The sequence below is a fragment of the Lynx rufus genome, unplaced genomic scaffold, assembly GCF_022079265.1.
Source record: "Lynx rufus isolate CCGP_SWC_20201006 ecotype Redwood Valley unplaced genomic scaffold, mLynRuf1.p SCAF_15, whole genome shotgun sequence".
In the NCBI taxonomy this organism is placed as follows: domain Eukaryota; kingdom Metazoa; phylum Chordata; class Mammalia; order Carnivora; family Felidae; genus Lynx; species Lynx rufus.
In genome coordinates, this window is record NW_025814829.1 from 51,146,241 (window position 1) to 51,171,399 (window position 25,159).

At 34.9% G+C, this 25,159-nt stretch overlaps 1 protein-coding gene across 1 annotated transcript in view; it reads left to right on the top strand.

Moving 5' to 3' along the window:
* Positions 1 to 25,159, top strand: part of KIFAP3 (kinesin associated protein 3) — a 161,699-nt gene that overhangs the window by 54,772 nt on the left and 81,768 nt on the right. Inside the window, exon 10 of the mRNA XM_047077008.1 lies at positions 10,518 to 10,680. Coding sequence (XP_046932964.1) covers positions 10,518 to 10,680 — 163 coding nt within the window. The remainder of the gene's footprint in view (positions 1 to 10,517; positions 10,681 to 25,159) is intronic.

A 25,159-nucleotide genomic window follows, 5' to 3' on the forward strand; every position in this document is an offset into this window, starting at 1 on the left:
AATACAAGTTGATTATATAGTATTTCCCCTTCTGAAAAGTATACACAATTCAGAAATAATGTAAAGGTAGAGTAGAAATTATCTGCTTTTTTCCCACATCATTAAAAAAGCTTTGTAAGCACAGTGTTACATTGTATAGATATTATATTAACCAGAACTTGTTTTCAGATATTTAAGTTGTTTATAATTATAGCTATTTTAAAAAACACTTGAGTGGACACATTTGTACATGCATCATTGTCTATATTTCTGATTAATTTCTTAGGATAGATTCCTAGATGTGGAGTCATTAGATCATTGGCCTTAACTGTATTGAGGACCATTTTAGAAGTATATGCCAATACAAGTCATTATATGACTGTGTATTATTGGTATAAGTAGATTCTCTTTCAGATAGTCTAAATATATAGTATTTCTGCCTGTTTTTTCCTTCTTTTGAAGTTAAAAAGTACTTCTTTAGGAAGTACCTTATGCTTATTGAATGGCACAGCATGCTCTTTGAAAACCTGAGACTGATACATCAGATTTAATAAGTGCCTTGAATTCTGATACTTGAAATACATGAAATTTTATTTTAACCACAGATATTTAGTATCTGTCATTTTCATCATTAGTATATAATTATTGATGATCACTGTATGCCTGATATTAAGATTGAATTTACTTAGATTAATAAAAATATTTACTTAGATTAATAAAAAATATGTTTTTTGTTTTCATTGATATTATTTTAAAGAAGAATATGATGAGATGGTGATATATATACTCTTGAGTAGAGTGTAGGTAAATAATTGCTTTCTCTTGCTACAATTTGAAATAATTCTTCCATTTTTGTGTTTAGATTAAGTTCACCTTTAGTACGTTTGCAAAATTCAAATTAATTTGCCATCAGCATGTATCTACTACATTTTGGTTAGATTTGTATTTAGGAAATAAACTTCTTATGTGTTCATTCTATCAAAAGTGATCTCAAAATTATTATTAAAAATAATTTTCTGGTAAGGTCATAGATTTGGAAGATACCATATAAATTGTCTCATCAAATCTCACTTTTTATTGAGGAGGAAAAACTGAGGTTCAGAAAAGGTCATTTATCCAAGGTCATAAAAATGATGCAATTAGCCAGATTTTTACCATAGATGGCATGCATTTCATCTTTCACTGTGGAAGAAGTACATTTTATTTAAAGGCATTGGTAGAATCAGGATTTTCAGAGCTTGACTAGACCTTAGATCTATGTCTAGATCTAGCTAATTTTGCAGATAAATTAGCAGAAAATCAGAGAGGTTAAGGAATTTGCTCAAAGAAACATCTGTGCGTGTTTGGCTTCCTACTCTTTCTCTCTGCTCCCAGGGCAAAACAAAACAAAACAAAAAATCTTTATGTTTTTTAAAAAGATATTTTTGGCAAAGATTAAGTATCAGCAACTTTTAAATGTTGGCCTCTAGGAACACTGAAAAAGAATTGGCTGAAAAAAATTTGCTGATAGATTGTTAATAAACTGTCACTTTATATAAAACATTTAGTAAAAGTACTAATTAATTATAAATTCCATTATAGACATAGATTTGAAAGGGCATTGCATGTTGAGATAATTATTAAATTTAGCTTGTGGGATTGGGCTTTTATCAATCAAAAACACATGATTAGAAGGCTATGTCTAGTGTTTAACCATCTGATTGGACCACATGGTACATACTTCACATTCCATTTTTTGCAATGGAAATGCAAATTAATTTTTTAAAACTCTCATTACTTTATTAGGTTTGCTATAACAACCATTGTGTAATGTTCTTATTTCAAAAGAAATATATTAACTTGATTTAATTAGTAACAGATGAAGCCTGTGGCAATTTTATTTAAAAGGGGTGGAGAGGAGGAATTGTTGCTCTGTTTTTGAGGATGTATTATTTGTCTAAATAAAGTGTTCATTTTACTGTTGATGTGAACTAATACTGACCTTTTTAGGGTTAATATATTTTAAAGGAAATTTAATTTACTTAAAAAAGTCTTTCAATTAATGATTTAAATTGACTTTGCCTATTTACTAAATAAATACAATATAACAAAAAGGGAGTAAGAAATATTAGAATATGATTTTAATAGGAACAAGAGAAAGGGTATATATTCCTTAGATTTCTTACTTTCTTACTAAGTTTGAAAGGTTTTTTAAAATATTTTTAAAATTTTGAATAGGTCTTTTAACAGTTATTATGTTTTGTAAGTATTTTCTCCTTATCTATGACTTGTCTTTTCATAAAGCAGAAGGTTTTGTTATGAAGTCCAGTATATCAAAAAGTGTTTTTAATAGATTGCATTTTGGTGTTGTACCTAAGAAATATTTGCTTAACTCAAGATCCCAAAAAGTTTTCCCTATTTTCTCTGAGAAATTTTGTAAGATTTGTGTTATTTTTGTTTTAGTTTAGGATATCCATTTTTAGTTAATTTTATATGTGGTACAAGGTATGGATCAAGATTCATGTTTGAATGTAGTGTCCAGTTGTTCCAGCCCCATTGTTGAAAAACCTGTCTATTTCTTAAAAAAATAAAAATAAAAAATCCTGGAATCTTGACTGGGATTGCATTAACTCTGTCGACAGGATTCAATATTAACCATACTGGATTTTCCTCCATGAGTATGGTATAGCTCTCCATTTATTTAGAAACTTCTTGCTCTCTTCCATCATTTTATGGCTTTTAGCACATATATTTTGCACATATTTTGTTAGATTTGTACCTAAGTGTTTTGCCATTAGAAATAATAGGGGGTTTTTTTTTGTTTTGTTTTTTATTTTAGGGAGAGAGAGCATAAGCGGGAGACAGGGGCAGAGGGAGAGAGAGAATCTTAAGTAGGCTTTATGCTGAGTGTGGAGCCTGACATGGGGCTCAATCCCATGATCCCAGGATCATGACCTGAGCTGAAATCAAGAGTCAGACAACTCAATGACTGAGCCACACAGGCACCCAGCTATAGTAGTTTTTAAAAAATAAATGGTTTCCTGTTATTGTCGGATAGCATACAGAAGTTACATTTGACTTTTGTAAATTTTCCTTGTGTCCTATGACCTTGCTGAATTCAGTTTTTTAATTATAACGGCTCTTTGTAGATTCTTGGACATTTGCTAAGTAGACAATTATGTTATCTATAAACAAATTTTTATTTCTTTAATGCTAATCTGCATGTCCTTTGTCTGTCTTTCTTTCTTTCTTTCTTTCTTTCTTTCTTTCTTTCTTTCTTTCTTTCTTTCTCTTATTGTACTGGTTAGGTCCTCTAGTATGATGTTAAAAAGGAATGCTGTAAGTGGATACCCCTTTCTTTTTACTGATCTTAGGCAGAAAGCAATTCAGTTTACTTAAGTTTACTTAAGTTCTATTTACTTAAGTTCTATTTAAGTGTCTTTCTTTAAGTGTCTTTCTCTTTAAGTGTCTGTCTTAAGTGTCTTTTCTACATCAGTTGAGATGATCACATGGTTTTTCTTCTTTAGACTGTTGATACAGTGAATTGTGTTAATTGACTTTAGATATTGAGCCAGTCTTGCATTCCGAGGAGAAACACCACTTGGTCACGATATATTATCTTTTTATATATTGTTAGATTTGATTAGGTAATATATTGTTGAGGATTTTTGTATATGTGTTTATGAGGGAATACTAGTTTATAGTTTTCTTATGATGACTTGGTCTGCTTTTGCTATTAGAATAACAGTATTCTTATAGAATGAGTTGGGGGAGCATTCTGTTTTTAATTTTTCTGGAAGGGTTGGTGTAGAATTGGTATCATTTCAATCTAAATATTTAAAAAAAACTATTAATGTTATTTATTTCTTTTTGAGTGGTAGCTTTGTAGTTTTAATCTTTCAAGGAATGTATCCATTTCATCTACGTTGTCAAATGTATGGGCAAACAAGTTTTTGTACTTTTTCCTTCTTACGTTTTTAAAGTCCAAAGGTGTGAAGTGATTATTCCTCATTTCATTACTGATATTGGTAATTTGTTTCTTTTCTCTTTCTCTGTCTCTTTTTTTTGTAAGTTAGTGGTTTGTCAATATTATTGATATTTTCAGATAGCCAGCTTTTGGTTTGATTTGGGGAATATATTTTCACTGAATTGAAAATTCTAGGTTGACATACTTTATAAATATCACTTCATTATTTTCTGGCTTTCATAGTTTTTGACACGAAGTGTGAGGTAATTCTTATCTTTTGTCTTCTATATGTAATGAGTCTTTTATTTTCTACCTGCCTCCAAGATTTTATCTTTGCTTTTCTTTTTTTTTAATTTTTTTTTTCAACGTTTATTTATTTTTGGGACAGAGAGAGACAGAGCATGAACAGGGGAGGGGCAGAGAGAGAGGGAGACACAGAATCAGAAACAGGCTCCAGGCTCTGAGCCATCAGCCCAGAGCCTGATGCGGGGCTCGAACCCACGGACCGCGAGATCGTGACCTGGCTGAAGTTGGACACTTAACCAACTGCGCCACCCAGGCGCCCCTATCTTTGCTTTTCAACAGTTTGAACATATATCTCTCTAGGCACGTGTGTGTGTGTGTGTGTGTTGTATTCTATTTGGGATTCTCTGAGCTTGTATGTGTGGTTTGATTCTTTCCTGGTTTTTAGAAAATCCTTGACCATTATCTCTTCAAGTATTGCTTCTGTCCCTTTCTGTGTCTCTTCTGCCGGATTTCAGTTATACCTGTTAATCCATATGATATTGTCTCATGGCTCTTTGATACTGTGTTGTTGTTTTATTCTTTTTATTTTTAAAATTAAAAAAATTTTTTTAGTTCAATTTGGAAGATTTCTATTAATCTACCTCCAGGCTTACTTATTCTGTCATTAGCTATATCACATCTGCTTTTGAGCCCATGAAGGTTTTCTTCATCTCTGTATTGTGTGTGTATGTGTGTGTGTATTTAACATTTCCATTAATTCTTTTAGTATCTTTTTCTTCAAAATTCTCTGTTCATTCATATTACCCATTTTTTTTCCAGTAGAGCCTTTAACATATTAATCATGTTAAATTATTACTAAATAATAATTCTCTGATATGATTTTAAATTCTCTGATAATCATACAGGTCATATCTAAGTCTGGTTCTATTCACTGCCTTCAGTGGGATATTTTCTTGCTCTTCATGTATCATAATTTTTTATTGAAACCTAGACACCATGTGTTGATTAGTACAGATTGAGATAAATATTATTTATGTCTGGAAATAGGCAGACTTTATTTTCTAAGCCTTTAGTCATTCTTGTCAGGAGTTACCTTCCACGTCTTATGGGCTCACACCCACGTAGCATTATGTTGTCTTTGGTATGGGGTATTGGTTGCCAGAGGGTTTTTCTCAGTGTTCATGTTCCACCCTCCACTTCAGACTTTCCCGGTGTGTCTGTGCCTCAAAGAGGACCTCTCACTTCATTTTAACACTCTCTCAGCAATGTACTGCTATTACTTGTTACTTGGCTTTTGCTAATATGGTGCCGGGTTCAGAGAGGGGGAAAGAGATTTTTTTGTTGTTCTGATTTAGCCTTCAGGCAGTCTTAGGCTGGTCCCATGTCCATAGTTATACTTGTCAGCAGTGGGGTTTCCGCAGTCATCCCGTCAACACCTCTCCTCTGGAAACAAGAGGAACAGAAAAGAACAGAAAAGAACCGTTTCTTTCCCCCAGCTGCTGTGGGTCTTTACCTGTGTTTTGGATGTGACAGGTTTTGTCGTATTTACCCAAGAAGCTTAATTAAGTCTTTTGTTTTTTAGGGGAAATAGGAAGAAAAGATCTGGGCAGCATTTTATGCCTCTTCCCTAATGGCAGCCGTTCCCCTCCCCTGAGGTCCCCTCGACTAAGGGGGAAGTTTTCTTCCATGTCCTGTTCTGTCCCCAGTTTTTCTTGTGACCTTCCCATCAGGTCCCAGAAAAGACCTTGCGAGTGGTTGCAAACACCCTGAGCATCTGCAGCGTCACATTTCTATAGTCAGGCTTCTTCACAATTTATTTAAAATCTTCCATGCAATCTTCTCTCCCAGTTCTGTGGCAACTCTGTTTTTTTCCAGTGAACCACCCTGTGTATATAAACCAGCGCTCATGGCCCTTCTCTCCTTCAGGGTACCTACCTTCCTTATATTTCACGCCAGTTGATTTCCTTGGAACCTCAGCTCTTTGATGTTTTGTTTTGTTTTTTAAATGTTTATTTATTTTTGAGACAGAGAGAGACAGAGCATGAATGGGGGAGGGTCAGAGAGAGGGAGACACAGAATCTGAAACAGGCTCCAGGCTCTGAGCTGTCAGCACAGAGCCCGATGCGGGGCTGGAACTCACGGACCGTGAGATCATGACCTGAGCCGGTCGGACGCTTAACCGACTGAACCACCCAGGCACCCCAATGTTTTTTGTTTTTTTTTTAAGTTATGATTTTATATCTGGAATTTTCTTCCAGTTAGGGTGGGAACCACATCTTGTCCAGATTTTTATATCCTAAAAGTAAGTTGGAAGTTCTGCCTTTTTTTTTTTCTTTTTCAGAAGACGGGATATACTTTTTATTCACTTTTATATCTCCCACCCTGTCCAGCACAGGGCCAGACACATAGTTCTGCCTATTTTTCTTAATCACTATGCCTCTACTTGACTACTTCCATAGCATTTTAATTAATCTCCCTATTTCTATTCTTGCCTCCTTCCAATACATTTTCCACTTTGTAATCAGAAGGATAGTTTTTAAAGAGTTCCTTGAATACTGAATCTTCCATATCACCCCAAGGCCTTTGCACATGCTATTTTTTTTCCATCTAGGCCACTCTTTCCTCTGCCTCTTCAGTTACCTTTAGATAACTTCTGTTCATCCAGGAGATTATTTTTCCTTAGAGAAGCCTTCTTTGACAACTCTTCACATTGAGATTATATCAGATCCACTCATATTTTTTCATGGCACTGGCTTTTGTTTAAATCTTCTTAACTAACTGTATAATAATTTCTTTATTTCACTCCTTCTAGAATATAAGCTCCATGAAGACAGGTATCATTTCTCCCTTGTTCACCAATACGTAACTGGGACTTAAGTTAAAAAATATTTGTTAAATGAATAAATGAAGCTTAAAAAGTTGTTATTTACTGTAATCAGTGAAGCTAGTGATAGAATTACAGTTCTGTATAAATTTGACAAATCTTTTTCACTGACCTCTATGGAAATTGTAGGAAGGTAACAAAATATTTACCTGGCCTACTCAGAAGATTAAACTAGGAGAAAGGGAGAACCAAAATTAGAGTCTTTGGAGATGGATTTGTACTTTTTAGTGAAGAGCTCTAGATAGGATTACAGTGTGGCTGTGGAGTGAAGATAGAGGTCTGAAGGAAAAATCATTGTTGGTTTGTCAATTTAGTATTTTTTAAGAAAACCAGTATTCACCGCTTAGCATGGAATGAGAGGGAAAAAGGTATATTGAGGGCTCAGTTAGCAATGTGACTTTTATGAGGTCAATGAAAGATTGCAGTAAAGGTATGGCAAGGCAAATAAATGCTTTAGTTTTCTAATACAAGAAAAGTAGAGCAACATTACTCATAAGTCTTTGGGTAATGATCAAAGAAACATGTAATTATTTAATAATTTCTCTCCTTTTTAGCCATTGCTTTGTGACAGAGATGTGAGATATTTTTATAACCAACTTGTTCTGATTGCTACCTTAAGAAAAGTGAATATTGGGACGCCTGGGTGGCTCAGTCGGTTAAGCGTCTGACTTCGGCTCAGGTCATGATCTCGCGGTCCATGGGTTCGAGCCCCGCATCGGGCTCTGTGCTGACAGCTCAGAGCCTGGAGCTTGTTTCAGATTCTGTGTTTCCCTCTTTCTCTGACCCTCCCCTGTTCATGCTCTCTCTCTGTCTCAAAAATAAATAAATGTTAAAAAAAATTTTAAAAAGAAAAGTGAATATGGGGCTTATGTTACCAAAAAAGTTCTGTTTTCTATGAGTTCTCACTGTAAAGCAGGCTTCTCTCGAAACAGTTTTATGATCACCTAGAATGAGGGTGAGCAAACTTCTGTAAATGGCCAGGTAGTCAATATTTTAGTCCTCATTTGATGTATTTATTTTTGGTTCATGTGGTCTCTGTTGCAGCTTCTCTCTGCTGTTGTAGCATGATAGCAGTCATAGTCTGTAAACAAATGAGTGTGAGTGCGCTCTAATAAAACTTTATTTACGAAGACTGAAATTTGAATTCTAAACATTTTCATGTGTCATGACATATTATTCATTTGATTTATGTTCAACCATTTAAAAATATAAAAGTCAAAACCATTTTTAGCTCTTTAGCTAGTTTAGCAAACTAGCCATAGTTTGCTGACCCCAACCTGGAGTTTCCACTGTTACTCGTAGACCAGCTTCTCTCCTGAGGTTTTGTTTTTTGTTTTTTGTTTTTTTTAAGGTTTATTTGTTTTTGAGAGAGACAGAGCACAAGTGGGAGAGGGGCAGAGAGGGAGGGGGACAGAGGATCCTAAGCAGGCTCCCCGCTGATGGCAGCAAGCCGGACATCGTGGGTCTGAACTCCCAAACTGCAAGATCATGACCTGAGCAGAAGTTGGAAGCTCAAACTACTGAGCCACCCAAGTGCCCCTTCTCTCCTGAGTTTTATAAGATTTTCAAATATCAGATAACTACCAGGTCAAATTAAACATGACAAAAATAAAATTTTTTTTTTGTCCTCTTTGCCCTATACCCGCTTTTCAGTTTACAGATCTTAGTTAATGAACCCACGTTCTCCTTATTGACTGTGCAGAAAAGGGCTTGGGATTGCTCTCCTTAGATAGGCCTTCGCACAAGGCTGACCCGTGGCTGGCATCTGGGAACTTGGATTTCAGGCGTGTTTCCACTGTTCCCTAACTGATAAGGGTCGTTTACTGTGCCTAAACTGTTTGCACAAGCAATGTGGTTTTTGCTAAACACCTGCTTTCCTTCTGGGAATCTAGAATTTTAGTTTGTGCTGGCATAGGGTTCCTGTGTGACCAGCCCCCAATAAAAACCTTGGGCACTGAGTTTTAGCCTCATTTCAATATTGAAGCACATCCTGGATGACTGTGTGGGGAGAGGATTCTAGGAAATTTACACCTCTGGACTTTGCCTCCATGTGCCTTTTCCCTTTTATGATTTTGCTTTGCCTCCTTTCATAATAACAAATGACAGTCACTGTAAAGGTGACTGCATGCTGAGTCCTGTGAGTCCTTCAGCAAATTACTGAACGTTGGGGTACTCTTGGGGACCCCCGTCACATTGACCAGGACACAAACCTGAAAGTCATCTTCAGTGCTTCTACTTCACTTCTCATTCAGATGCTTTGACCATATCTCCTAAACATCTCTCAAATTATTTCCTCTTCAACCTCATTGTCCTTTCTTTGATTCAGACTCCAATCACTTCTCACTTGTCTACTGCAAGATATTCTTAAGTGCCTGCTTTCGATCTCTACCTATTGCAGACTATCCTTACATGATGTCCCTTACTCATTTGTTTGTGTCCTATTCTGTGTATGCATATGTGTATATATGTATGTATGTATTTATATATTGATCTTTATGCTACTAGTCTGACTACATCACCCTCTGGACTTAAAATCATTCAAAGCATTCTTCTTAGCACTAAAAGTTTTTTGTGATTTGTTCAACATCTATTTAATAGGCTCCTGCCATTCCCCAACTTATATTTTATACTATGTCCATACCAAAGCACTTGCAGTGCCCCAAATAAGCTATTTTATGCCTAAGTGTCTAGCCACTAGCTTTTCTACCTGGATCTCCATTGCCTTTCTTAACCAGAGAGTAAATTATTAGACAGTTTTAAAAACTTTATTCCTAATTTGAAGTCTTTTCTACTCTTCTAGATAGCTTGGTATTCTTTCCATGTTGCTTCAAGAAGACTTCATGCATTCCATTTTTATTATATTGGTTTTTGTTTTTGTTTGTTTCTTTAGAAACAGCGTGTGCACGTGTACTTACAAGAGGGGGAGGTACAGAGAGAGAGAAGGAGAAAGAGAATCTCAAGCAGGCTTTATGCCCAGCGCGGAGCCTGACTGGGGCTTGTCTCACGACCCTGAGATCATGACCTGAGCCGAGGTCAAGAGTCAGACGCTTAAGCGACTAAAGCCACCCAGGCACCCCTATTACATTGTATTTTAATTATTTGTTCTATTTGTCTGCTCTGTTTTTAGACTGTGGAATCCTTAAAGGCTAAGACATGATCTTGTTTGATCTAGCACAGGGCCTGGCACTTTGTAGGTGGCATTCAAGAATGTGTTTTCAAAGTCTCAGTGTAATTTGGCTTCAGTTGACACTCTTAAGTGAAGGAAGGATGGGATAATGTAGAAATATGTGTTTCCTCCTCAGAAGTGTGATTTTACAAAAGTTTATAGATTAAAATGAGTAAACAGATTAACACATAATTATAAAATAGATATACCTAAGGGTAAAAAAATAATTATTTGCAATCTTTTTTGTCGTATTGTACAACTGAACCTCACTGCATTTGTATTATTGTATTACATAGGTGGAAATGGATATTGTTGAAAAACTGGTAAAAATGATACCCTGTGAACATGAAGATCTGCTGAATATCACCTTACGACTTTTACTCAACTTATCCTTTGACACAGGACTGAGGAATAAGATGGTACAAGTTGGACTGCTTCCCAAACTCACTGCACTCCTAGGTATGTCTTTTAAAATCTAATGATGGGGTTGCTTGGAATTTCCAACACCATTGGAAAATTGAGCTCTGTGTTGAAGTCTGCTGAGCAAAAATCATTCTTTATATGTTCTTTGATTGGGAACTCAATACTAAAAATAAGCAGAATGAATGAAAAATGATGTGAGCCAGGATTTCCATGGTGCTATAGAATGAAGGAATAGAAACTTTTAACTCTGACTTCATTTGCCCCTGTGAAAGTGAAAAGATAAAAGTACTACCAAGAAAGCAAGAAGGAAAAATTACTTTCTCTTTAATAGTATTTTTAAAAGCAGGTATCATTTAATTCTTGCATTCTGCCATACTGTTAAAATATTGCTTTTGAATGCACAAATTTGTGGAGCCTTTTTGTCATTAAGTTGAAAAGGGCATTTTTTTAATAGCATGGGTTAGAAAATATTGCATTGGCACATTTAGCTAATAATACATTGTTTTCTTTTAACTGTTAGCAAGATAACTATATAGCAAAGATAGATTGAATAATTAACTCTTAATGCTCACACATAAGGCTTCTTGGAAGAGGATTAAAAAGTCCTTTATGATCTGTTCAATGTCTGTCTTCATAGGTACTTGCTACTCCCCAACAGATACTTTATTATGTTTATACTGCACATATAACATATATTGAACATATATTATACTGAACTATACAGTTCTCTAAACAAGCTCTTTATACCTAAGTACTTGTCCACCTGCTTTTTTTCTCTACCTGGAATGCCATTGTGTTTTTTAACCAGAAAGCACAATTCTTACCCATCTTTTAAGACTCCGTTCCTTTGTTCAGCACTGCGGTTTCTTTCTTTTTTTTTTTTTTTTTTTGTAGCTTTCTCCTTGTTTTCAAATATTTTTTTAACTGTTAACCACTAGTAGTGTAATATAAGAGAATGATTTAAAATTAAGTTTATTCTTAGCTGTCTAATATCTATGAATCTAGTCTCTCACTGATATCATTATTTTCTTTATAATACTAGCAATAACATTTATATTGAATGTTTACTGTGCCAGTCATTTTGTTTTGTGTTTTCTTTACATTATCTCGTGGAATCCCTGAGATCTTTACTCACATCTACACAACTAATAAAAGGCACAGCCCACATTCAACCTCAGTTGTGTCTGTTGCCAAAGTTGGATTTCTTAACTACTACATTAAACTACACTGTGTAGTATATTAAGTAGACCATGATTAAGTAGAAAATCCAATTCTGCAACTCCCCTTAAAATAAAGGAAGTTTTCAGGAAACTTATTTCTTAATCCTTTTCTCAGAATAGGAAAACCTTTCACCAGTCAGTCCAAGAACATTTGGCCTATTGACCAGTCCACAAATATTGCATAGGACTTTTATTATACAGTGTAGAAGGAACTCTGTTGAGAAGCACTTTCAAAAATTGCTTTTGTGGAACCAAAGCAATACATTTAACAAGGAAACAGGAAAACTTGAAAAGTAAAATTGATGGCACTTTGGATTTAATTCATGTAATCCTTTATCTAGCATGAATCTAGCAGAATTATGTATCAGATATTAGGTTAGATTCTCAGTGTATGCAGATGAGTAAGTTATATTTCTTGTCCTGAAGGAGTTCATAGGCTATTTGGTTTATTCTGTATTTAGTGACCTACTTTTATGAAACAAATGATTTAAGAGAGATTTGGGGGAAATTATGAACAGGATACGCAGTCTATATTTTATTAACAAATAGTAAATTTTGTGATATGAGATATAGCATTTAATAAAATAATTTCTTTCATCTCTTCTAGAGCTCGATTTCTGGAGTCAGATTGTCTTATTAGAATTATGGCTGTCTTTACTTCTAACTATGTTGTGTTGGGCAAGGTACCCAAACTCTGACCCAGTTTTTGTCCATCTCTAAGATGGGGATAATAATTATAACCAACTTAAAGTTCTTTTGAAGCTTAAATGAGGTATTGTATTACGGAGTGCTTAAAATAGTACTTGACACATAGTATCTTCTTAATAAATATTAGCTATAAATCATTTTTTTACCATCATCACCATCATCATCATTACTTAAAGTGGACATTCTATAAGTGTTGCTGACTTACCTTGATCTGAATACAAATACCTTCAAATAGGTATTATGTCTTTATTGACAAACTAGGTAGCTTATTTATTTTTACTCTCCTGGGATGTGTGCGGTTTGATTCAATTTCAATGCAGTAAAATGTTGAAGATCTACTATGGCAAAACCCAGTGTTAAGCACTATAGGAGAATATTTTTCAATCTATGGATATGTTGAAATTCAAAAGAGAGAATGTTTCCTTACTGGTCCTTCATCGGCAAAATGCCATTTGAGATGCACGTTGACTTTAACCAAGGTGATGTTTATAAAGGAAGAAAAATAGAGGCTGTAGAAAGTATTTCAAGTAAAGTGACCAACATTACCTAAGGCATAGATGGTGCTAAGCCAGTGTGAGGAACAATAACTAAGAAGATAGTAGGAGATAACTTTGAAAATAAATGGGGTTTATGTTCTTATGTGGTATTATGAAGGTTAAGACTATGCTAATAAGTTATACTGAATTTAGCTGATGGTGGGAATCATTGCAGGTTTTTAAACTAGTTGGGTCACAGAGTACTGCTCTAGAGAAATTAATCTGGCATTATTCTATTGGATGGACTAGAACTAGAGTCTGCAGAAGAGCATAATAGTCTATTGTAACAGCAAGACCAGAAGTACAGAAAACATGGACTAGGAAAGAGGTAGTATGTCAGATGTGAGGCAAAAGAAATACGTATTACAGGTAGACTTAATGTGACATGCTTACTTTTTGAATGTAGGTGATGATAGGAAGAATTCATACCCCATGACTGTTAGAAGTCTAGTGCCAGGGACAGAAAAAGAGAAGTGTGAGGGAAGTAGTTTGAGGAAGCTAGCAATAGATTCAGTGTGAGACATTTTGGAGACAAGTAGAAACATAGGTCTATAGGTCCGGAGGGGTGAGGGTTAAAAAAGGAACACTTACCTTATAGAAGAAAAGTGGGAAGAGGAAACCACCAAAGGAGACATAACAGCCAGAGAAATGGGTTTATTTTTTGACAAATACATAAAAAGTGTATCAAGTTTAGGCCGTTACTGAGAAGCCATGATAATCTAGGACTCTTCATGCTTCAGAGATGAGGTTTTGAGTAGGAAGAGCAACTGAAAAGTGTTTACCTTGTTTGAGTTATTCTTTCAAAGTGTTGTTACTTCGTTATTTTCTTTGAAATATCATGAATTCCTAAGACATCGGATTTTACTACACCAAGGAAAGTAAAAAGCTAGTATTATTCAAATCTTGCATTACATTGGTAGAAGTAGAAGATCTGAAAAATTTCTACCTCTGTTATCTGTAAAAACAGATTAAAAGCAGAATGATTTTGTTGAGATGCTTATGGGTAGCTTACCTTCATAACTTCTTGGCTTACATTTGTATGATAAATAAAATAGGTTGATAGTTAAATCCTCACAAGAACAGCCACAAAAATTTTCTGGGAGAACAAATTGAAAAAAATATGGAATGGTGTTGTGATTTGAATAATTGTTAAAAGTGTACAGAAATTTGGGTACAGCTCAACTTTTTTGCCATATGGGGAATCAGTATACTTTGTAAACTCATGACAACTTTGATCTGAGGACTAATAAGTAGGCTCTAAAATCCTTCCTCTTTAGGTAAAGATTATGTCCCATCTTTTTTTCCCTTTTTGTTCACTGCTCACAAGGTATTGAATTTTAACCTACGCAATTTCTTTCTTTTCAAATGTCCATGTATCTTTTGCTTAATAACTTTGTTTAGTTCCACCTTTTCATTCTCCACTTACAAGCCATGGAAGCAATGGCAATCATACATAGTAAACAAAAGAGAATATCTACTGATATTCCAGGATCAAGGAAAGGGAGAAAATGTACATATTGAAGAGAAATTAAAATATACTAGAGAACAGTGACTTCAGCTTCTGGAAAATGCTTCAGGATGCCTATAAGTATTTAGAATATACAGGTTTACATCTGTTTACGTATCATACATTCTTTTAATTATTTTAAAGACACTGTTGTTTTCTACTTTTTCATTTAAATTATGAGTTAAATAAGCTTCTGTGGGCCTTTTATAAGGTGAGCCTATGAGGAAAAAAAGCATTTCAAATTCCAAATAACTGATTTCAGTATGAGTTTTTAGAACATAACCATTTTGTAAACTTTATAATTGTTTGTATTTATCATCGTCCAAAAATGACCCTTTTATTCATCACTTCCCACGAAAAACCTGTCAACTGTATTAGTGGAAGACAAGGCTATGATTATTAATAAACAACCTTAAGATCCCAGTACCTTAAGACACATCAAAGATTTACTTCTTCCTCGTATTACATATCCATAATAAGTGAGTAGAAAGTGTTGGTCCATGTCACCATCAGAGACCAAGACTAACAGAATCTCTGGGTCACCATGGCACCAGGGAAGAGAGAAAGAGAAAATGCAGAGTTGTAAACTTCTCTTGAAGACTTCCGCTCTGAACTGACAAATATAATTTTTGCTTACACTTGGCACTGATAACAGCAAGTCACATGGCCATGCCGAACTTTAAGGGGTTGGCAAATGTTTGGAAGGATTAGAACTAGAATATTGGTGCGTTAGCAACCTAACAATCCTGAAAGGTATTTTCCAGTTTTTCTGAATTTTCTTTTACTTATTTTTTCAGATTTTTATTTTTATTTTTTATTTTTTAATGTTTATTTTTGAGAGAGAGAGAGAGAGAGAGAGAGAGAGAGAGAGAGAAAGAGACAGAGTGTGAGTGGGGGAGGGGCAGAGATAGAGGGAGACACTGAATTCAAAGCAGGCTCCAGGCTCTGAGCTGTCAGCACAGAGCCCGATGTGGGGCTCAAACTCACGAACTGTGAGATCATGACCTGAGCCAAAGTCGGACGCTCAACCGACTGAGCCACCCAGGTGCCCCAGATTTTTATCTTTAAGTAATCTCTATGCACATGTTGAGGCTCAAACTCACAATCCTGAGATCAGGAGTCACATTCTGTGCTGACTGAGCCAGCCAGGCACTTCTGAATTTTATTTTAGCTGAGTTTCCAGGATTACCAGAATCTGTTTAAAAAAATACATCCTGAGACATTATAGCAATACTACCATATGTAGTGTATCTAACTACTATAGTACCACAGAGCACATTAATTAAAAGCTAGAATTCTGCAGCCATACTATATGACTTTGAATATTGGCTTCATCTGTTATTAGCTATGTGATACTGTGTAAATTATTTAACCTATGTGTCCATTTTTTCATCTTCAGTATATAGATAATAATGCATGTTAATAAGGAAAGGTTAAATAAGAGTACAGTGTTAGGAAATTATATAGAATACAAACTATAGATATCCAAGGAATGGGTCTTTCTGATAAGAAAGTTTTCTCAGCTTATAACATTAAGGGTATTTAATCATTTTATATAAAGTTCTTTAAAATTGATTACATGTTTCTTTTCATAAGTGTTTTCTTAAATGTACTTTTAATACCATAAACGTAATTTAAATTTTTATTGAGAAGTATAGTGTGGTGGTTAGTACGATGGGCTTTGGAACCAGAGTACCTGCGTTCACCTGCTATATGAGTTTTTTTAATCATTGAGTCAAGATAATTTATTATACAGGAATGTAAATATTACTGTGCTCAACTATTTCCCCTTACTAAATGGCCTGAGAATTCCATGTATTTAAATTTTTTATGTACAGGTTTTCTGTTTTCCCCTCTTATTTTTAGCTGTCACTTCTCATTTCTTCTGTTCCAGAAGCAATTCTATAGCAGCAATTTTCCTCTCTCTAATGATATATTTCTAATCTCTTGTGGTCTTGGAAACTGACAACTGAGCTTATTTGAAGTGTATATTTTGTTAAAAATGAATTCCAAATGAATGCCCAAAGGGTTCTCTTCCCAGTAACACACTCCTCTTAGTAAGGTTTATTGCAGACTTTGTAACATTTCTTTTAACTGTGAAGAAACCTATTTTGCTTGTTCTCTCTGCTGTGTCCAAAGAAATTGCATTGAGTGTATAAATGATTTGCTGATAAGCTATTAATAATAGAATAGTCATTTTTATACTTGTTAATGTATATGTTACTTGTGTGGAAAAATAAATCATTAACTCCTAACACAATAAACTAAATTTCTCAATTGAGCAATTCAGTGATATATTTAATATCTCTGGTCTTTGGCCACTACAATTATATAGAAATTGTAGTAAGGAAGCATTACACAGAGCATAGATTTTAAAGGGATAGGACATAATTAGTATAGAGCAATGACTTTCAAACATCTTTACCCGAATCTATAGTATAGTTTACACTACAACCTAATACTCACATGTGTATGTGATATATATATGCATGTGTATATATCCATATGTGTATATTTATATACATTACATTTTACTTCTTACATCTATTACAGATTTTAACATAACGTAATTTTTAAAAATGTTCACAAAGCAGTATTTACCATTTCTGTGTGCAGTGAACTGTATTTTCTATTTATTTTCTGTTCATTGTTTATTCTACTTATGACTTATATTAATTTTGTGTTCTGATTGATTTGACATTCATTTGGAAAACATTGAACTATGGGAAAGTGATTAGATTTCTTTCCCATCAAATGTTCAGAAATCTTAATCACTGTCTCTGCTGGATTTTTTGTGTGTTGAACAGTAGATTATCTAAATTCTTCTAGGTTATTCTTGGCAAGTAGTGATGGGAGTGATTCCATGGAATTGAAATTTTTTTTAATGGAAAAAACCTTTTGTAAATCAAGTATTTGAAGAATTTGGAGTACATTTTCTTCATTGTAATCACGGAGAAGGAATTAAAGAGCATAGAGTAGAACATGAGTGGTCAGGTTGGTTTTTTATTAGAAAGAAACTCAGTTCAGGTTGATAGAGGACTGAATTAAAGAGTTACCTATTTTATGTATAGAAATTGTTTATTTTTTAAAAGATGCAAAAAATGTAAAGCCACTTTTGTAGGGCTACACATGTGGAGAACTTTTCAGAAGTGATTTTTAAGGGATGTTGTTTCAACTGGAAATGCTATCAGATTTTAAGTAGGTTTTCTTTACTATTATTTGGGGACCCCATAACTGAAAAATCTTTTTATATTTAATGATAGATTATTTTAACTAGAGTACAATGAATCATGAATCTTTCAGGGTCTAATAAAGCTGTGCTATATGAACATTTAATCCCCTTCTCTTGCATCCTGAAACATTTAACTAGTACATTGCGACCCCTGCTGTTGTCAGAATTGCTGAATAACTGAGGAAAAAAATGTAATTGAGGAAGATTTTGTGATTTGACTTACTTTTAAAGGCAGAGAGGTTTTGTTATAGCTCATCTGTTTCGCCATGTGAGGCTGAGTGAAATGTTACTCAGTAAAACCAAAAATTATTTTAAAATATTGTCATATAAAGCATTTCATTTAGGGATTTTGAATTTAGCTTTTCTTTTGACATCAGGGACACAAAAAATGAATTAATAAAGAATTTTAGAAATCATTATTTAAAATTTTCTTTCTCCACTTTTCCTGAAATTGATTTGTTTGAATAGTTTTGATCCTTTGCTAGGCATAGAAGTTCCCTCAAGGGAATAAACCTTATAAAATGTGTAGGTCTCATCCTACATATATGAATTTTTGCATTTGTTAAAACAAAAATGGACTAGTCACAGCCAGCCCGATGGTTAAAAATGTTTCAAAATTTTCGTTTGGATCCATGAGAACCCTTGTATCTAAGTATCCCTTTGTTTTTTTTAAATGCCACCAAAATTATTCCATTCTTACTTCATTTTTGATAATGTTACTTTCCTAAGATTTCATAAAGGATCCTAAACTTATCTCTGCTTACTATTTCAGTATCAGTTATAAAATCTTTTCAGTGTTATTCATTCCCATGCTTGACACATAATTTCTTAGGCGTAGAAACTTCATATTACCATCTGGGAGACCTGTCATAGCCGGGGGTTTCCGCAAATGTGATTATATGCAAATTGAATTGGACCTAGAAAGTTTGGCTTTATTTAGCCAATTGTTAGTTCAGTCAGGTTTTTTATGATATAGAGTTGATTTTTTTTTAAATGTTTAGAGATTTTTGGCTCATCTAAGAATCAAATCGTTATAAAAAAAATTCTCTGTCATAAGTTCTTAAGCCATTTGACCTTGATGTGTCTCAAGAGTGCTTCCTTATGTCAGAATATCCTGGGTTGGGAGTTGGCAAGGAAATGCTTCGTCATAGTGTGTTCTTCAGTTTCCTGGAGAATGCACTGATAGTGTTTCAAAAGTGACTTGAAAACTAAATGTTCCTAGCTTTTCATCTGATGCACCAGACAAATGTTTTTGCACCTCTCAGTTGCTCTGGCTCCGATGATTCATAAGCTAATAAGTACTGCTTGATGTGCTTGGGGATGATGTTAAGTAAAGGAGCAAGCATAAGTCCCCAACTGAAGTGCATTCTTTGGGAGAGCCTACCTAGTTCATCATGAAATAGTTTGTACAGAAAGCTTTAAACATCACATAATGGGAGAGATACTTTATTACAGAATGCATAATCAACATTTAAAAAAAAACTACCGTATTTCACTGGTAAACTCTTTTGAACAATTTTGAGTTTATTTACAGTATTCTTTTTCCTTTTTGAATGATATTGATATGTATTTTAAAGTGAGTAATGTTCCAAGTTTTCCTGTCAGCTTTTCAATTTTTAACTTGATTTTCAAAGGGACTTAAACTCAAGGGAATAAACACACACATAAAATGTGTAGGTCTCATCCTACATATATGAAATTTTGCATTTGTTAAAACAAAAATGGAATAGTCATAGCCAGCCTAGTGGTTAAACAGATTAGATAGCTACCTATAAATTATAGGCAATCCTCACTTCCCACAGTTTCTCTGCTATTTTGTAAGTTTTCCCTGTTTATCAGGAGACTGTAGGAATTCAGTGGTTACAGAGCATCAGTTTTCAAACTTTGGTCTCAGGACTCTTTTCACTCTTAAAAATTATTAAGGACCTCCAAAGCACTTTTGTTTATTAGAGATTATATCTAGAGATATTTACTATATTCATAATTGAGAAAAAATTAAATATTCATCTTAAAATAACAAAGTTGCTACACTTTAACATAAATATGCTATGAAAACTCTTTCCAAAACAAGACAAAAATTAGTGACAAGAGTAGCATAATTTTATATTTCTCAAATTTCTTTTTTTTTTTTTTCATTTTGCAAATTTCTTTAAAGTCAGGCTTAATAGACAACAGCTGGCTCTCCTAGCTCCCTCAACACTCTGTCGTGGTATCATATTTCGTATATGTCTTAGCCTCTTATAAGAGAATGTGAATTTTAAAAAGGAAAGTAATATATTAGTATTGTTATAAAAATGGTGTGACTTTGGGGATCCCCTTTAGGGATCCTCAGGCTGTACCTTGAAGACCAGTGAATTAGAGCATTCCTTTAAAGCTTTTAATTCCTGTTAAATGCATACATTCCTGATTGTAATAATACACCAGGAGTCTCAAATTAGCAGCTTAAATCCAGCTAGAAGACATGTTCGGCTTTACCAAAATATAGTCTCTTAATTTTATCTTTGGATTTCTAGGCATGATCCAAACTCTCCCATTCCCCTGAGATAAACCTTACTTTCTCATAGACGTTTCATTATATTTCTTGCCTTGCCCTTTAGACATTTTGAGTGTTCAGCCACTCACATCTTAGAATCATTTTTATCACTTTCTTTGGTGCTTTGTGAAGAAGGGTGGGGAATGTATGACATGATGTAGGAGAGTGGAAAAGGAAGACCCTGAGCACAGAGGGACAACAGCATGCAGTACATTCTGGATAATTAACCAATACTAGACTTTTCATGCTGCCCAGCAGTCATACTACATTTTCTTCTTTATCTGGTCCTCCCACTCTCCTAAGTGAGAGTTTCATTCCTATACCTTCTCATAAATCCAATACCTCATGTTCATCCTAGGCTCATTACCTTGTTCTGTTCCTATTTCACTATAGGAGCAGTCAGAAAAACTTCCATGAGTTCCTGTTGCCACACTTACCCTCCTACCTCTGTCTGTACTTGGCTTCCCTCACATTATTCTGGATGAACTTGCTCCTAATCTCATCATTGACCAACATTCCCTCTCCATCCCATTCCCTGTCACCTACTCAAGGTTCTTGCTCCAGCAGTTCTCCTCCCTTGCATTAATTTTTCCCTCTCTGGAAGATCATTCCCATTGACATATAAATATGCTACTATATCTTCCATCTTAATATTCTTCTTTACTCTCACTTCACTCTTTCATCTTTCAACTACCATCCCATTTCTCTTCTTCCCATTATTGCAGAATGCCTCAAGAATTGCGGTCATTTCCTATCTCCCAGTTTCTCTCTTTTTGCATGCATTCATATCCCTCCTTGTCTGCTCTGTGCTCTTTGCATCCCACTCCCTCTTTCTCCTCTCTTCTCTATCCAATCTCAATTCCCCCCTCCCTCACTGTTCTACACTTTTTAATCTTTTCCAGTTGGACTTTCACATACACACACCCCCACGGCATCACTGTGGTCAAGTTCCAGTGACCTCTACATTGCCAAATCCAGTGGTCAATTCCCAGCACTCCTAGTACTCCATCAGTAGTGAACATTTGGTAGTTTCTCTCCTCTTCTTTTTTCATTGATTTTCCAGGACACAGTACTCTTCTGGTTTTTCCCCTAAGTTCCCAGTCCTTCTCAGTCTCCTTTTCTGCTTCTACCTTATCTCCCCAGTCTCTAAACATTAGAACACCTTCCAGGGCTTAGTCCATAGAATTTTTCTCCATCTATACTTGCTCCCTTGGTGACTTCATCCATTCTGTTTAAATACTCTGCCTATATGGACGACTCCCCAATATAAACAGAAAGATAATTTCCACTGTTTTCAGTCTTTTCTCTCTCCATAAAATGGAAACTTTGTAATTAACCAGCCAAAACTGGGGAAGTTCTCCTTAATTTCTCTTTTTCCCTCTTACCCTCCATCCAGTCTGTCTGGGCAGTCAGCTCTGTCTTCAAAACATAGCTGCTACCACCCTGTTGCCAGCCCCATCTTCTCTTTTCTGGCTTAATACAGTAGCATCCTAACTCGTCTTTGTGCTTCTACCCTTGCCCCACATTCTCTCCTTAACACAGCACACGGAGTGATCACGTTAAAATTTGAGTTAAATCGTGTCATTTCTGTGCTCAGAAATCTTCAATGACTTCCTATCCAGAGAAGAACCAAAGTCCTAACAATGGCCTACAAGCATTTATATGTTCTCTGTCAGCTCCTTACCTCTGTAACTACATCTTCTAGTACTCTTGTTTTTGTTCTTTCTGCTGAAAACTCATTGGCCTCCATGCTATTCCTTGAACCATGTAATGACACACCTACCTCATGACTTTGACACTTCCTGTTCCTTCTGCCTAGCATGTCCTTTTCTAGTTGTTTGCACAGTTCATTCCCTCATGAAAGGGCTTTGCTCTCAGGTTATTCTCTTTTTCCTTTTATTTTTATTCATAGCACTTAATCACCACATGATCTATCTTTCATGTAATTATCTTGTTTATTGTCTTCACCACACACCCACTATCACCACCATTCCCATTGGGTCCCAAAGACTATAAGCTGCATGAAAATATGGATTTGTATCAGTCTCATTCACTCCTACATTTCCAGTGCCTACAACAATGTCTAGCACATTGTAAGCTCTCAGAAAATATCTGGTAGGTGGTTGGATGGATTAATGTATGAAAGGAGCACATGAAAGGAATGACCATTAAAAGAACTGAGCTTGAGTCTCCTTCCTTCCCTTCACCCCTTATTGGTTGGGAGGCAAGTCAATAGGTGTGAGCCTTTTGTCCTGTTTAGAAAATCCATCCGATGGGATTGTTTTGCAACTCTGATGAGAGAATTGATATCTATTTATTTCATAACTAAAAGGCCTTATACAAACGTTAGTTATGATAAGGTGGAAGAAAAGGAAGGGAAGGTTTGAGGGTTAATGGTCCCTAAATGAAAAAAGATGAGCACAGTAAAAAGTCTTCTTACCTCATAGTTTTGACTATTCTATGCCTGGTTATAGGGGGTTTGTTGTAAACCTTGAAATAGCACTTGGATTTCACTTATATGGTACAGATATCTTCAGTGAATTTTGTGATTCAAGGCAGGAATCTTCTAATACAGTGATAACTCAAAGTATGGTCCACCAACCAATGCACATTCATAAACTGTTTTTTACTTGTCTGAAGTGAGTAAATCCAGAAATTAAGAATCAGAGTTTAGACAATTTACAGCAACTTATGTATATAATATTATGTCTGCTGAGTATAATACATTTTTTGAACTTCTGTGTTGCATATATTTTCTTTAATTTTGTTTTCAGTATAATTTATAAAAGTGTTGGTCTCTGACACATGGGAGGAAAAATAAAAACTTGACCCTAAACCACAGGTAGTTTGAGAAGCACTATTCAAATAGATGAAAAGACAGGTTTGATCTTAGATTAGCATGCTGTTCTTTTAAAGTATTCAAAAGCCCATACATGCACCTCTATGTTTATAGCAGCATTATTTACAATAGCTGAGACACAGAAGCAGTCCAAGTGTCCATTGATTGATGAATGGATAAAGAAGATATACACACATATACAAACACCACACACACACACACACACACACACACACAGTGGAATATTTTCCAACCATAAAAAAGAATGAAATCTTGCCATTTGCAACAACATGGATGTAACTAGAGAGTATAATAATAATATTAAGCGAAATAATTCAGTCAGAGAAAGACAAATACCATATGATTTCACTCATATGTGGAATTTAAGAAACAAGACAAACAAGCAAAAGGAAAAAAATAAGAGACACATCAAGAAACAAACTCAACTGTAGAGATCCAACTGATGGTTATCAGAGGGAAGGGGGTGGGGGGATGGGCGAAATAGATGATGGGGATTAAGGAGGGCACTTGTCCTGATGAGCACAGGGTGATGTATGGAAGTATTGAATCATTATATTGTAGACCTAAAACTAATGTAACACTGTACCTTAACTAACTGGAATTAAAATGGAAACTTTTTAAAACCACCAAAAAGCAAACAAAATAAACAAAATAAAAAAACAAGCCAAAAACCCAAATGTTGAATCCAGCATCACAAATTACCCTGCCTAGGGATACTTCTTTAGTTCATTTATGAGCAGACAGGAAAATGCTTCCTAAAAAAACTGAGGAATTCGTAGTGTTACCTAGAGATGTTGGTAGCTTTTCAATATATATATAGTAATATAGTAATAGCTAAAGATCGAACTCACACTCAATAAATATTCATCATGTGCTTAACTTGCATTAGGCACATTCACATGTGATTTATGAATCTCTGTGCAAGTTAGCTAAAAAAGTTAACTAGCCCAGACATCTTTTTCAAGTTGCCCTTTAATCACCAGAGGCATCAGGTCATTGATACATGTATAGCACTGCATACAACTAGTGCGAAAGTTTGGTCTGTAATTTAAATCTTGATTTAAATTTCTAGCTATATAACTTTTGACTCTTCCAAATTTGAAAGTTGTGAGCATGCTAATTTACATGACTGGTTTGTGCTGAAACTAATTTTATTGGTTATGGCAGGAAAATTAGGATTCTGAGATTCAGTAGCACATTGTCACGCCTGTTTCACAGTTCCACATGAATCATTTCAAAAAGGACCCAAATTTCAGTCACAGCATTGCTGGACCATATTGTCTTCACTGCAAGATAAATTAGGGTTTCCAAGGTGTTCTAAATGGATATAAATGTTTCTGCATTCTGTGAGTAGACCCAGAATGGTTTTGAGAGTAGGAATGGCACCTGATTCATCTTGGTCTAGATTACATTAGGTAATCTGGGTTTCAGGGCATTTTCCAAGGCTGTAGAAAGATTTTATCAGCGTGTAGCAAGTCAGACCAGGTCAAGAGTTAAGTGATAAATGTTTGATTTCTTCCGGTTGAGACAAGTCTGATTTCCCTTATTGTGGGAGATCACCAGAGCAGAGACTGTTGGACTCTAAACTTTGATCACTTAAAAATTAAGGGTTATTTCTTTTGACCATTCTGTCATATGTCCTTAAAAGAAAATTGAAACAGTTAGGTTCTGAACACCTTTGAAAGTCCCCCATAATATTATTTTTCATTATAATTAATGGCTTAATTTTTATTTTATCAAAAGGATCCTAAAATTAAGAAATAAAGCACGTCTTTATTTTGTGGAGAGAGTAATATGTAGTACACGACATTTTTTTGGCCTGTTTATTAAAAATTGGTGGGAAATTGTCAGAATAATGTTTTCTAATTAGGAGGTGTTTTCCAGTTTTTAAAAACTAGGTTGCCTTTATGATGGTTTAA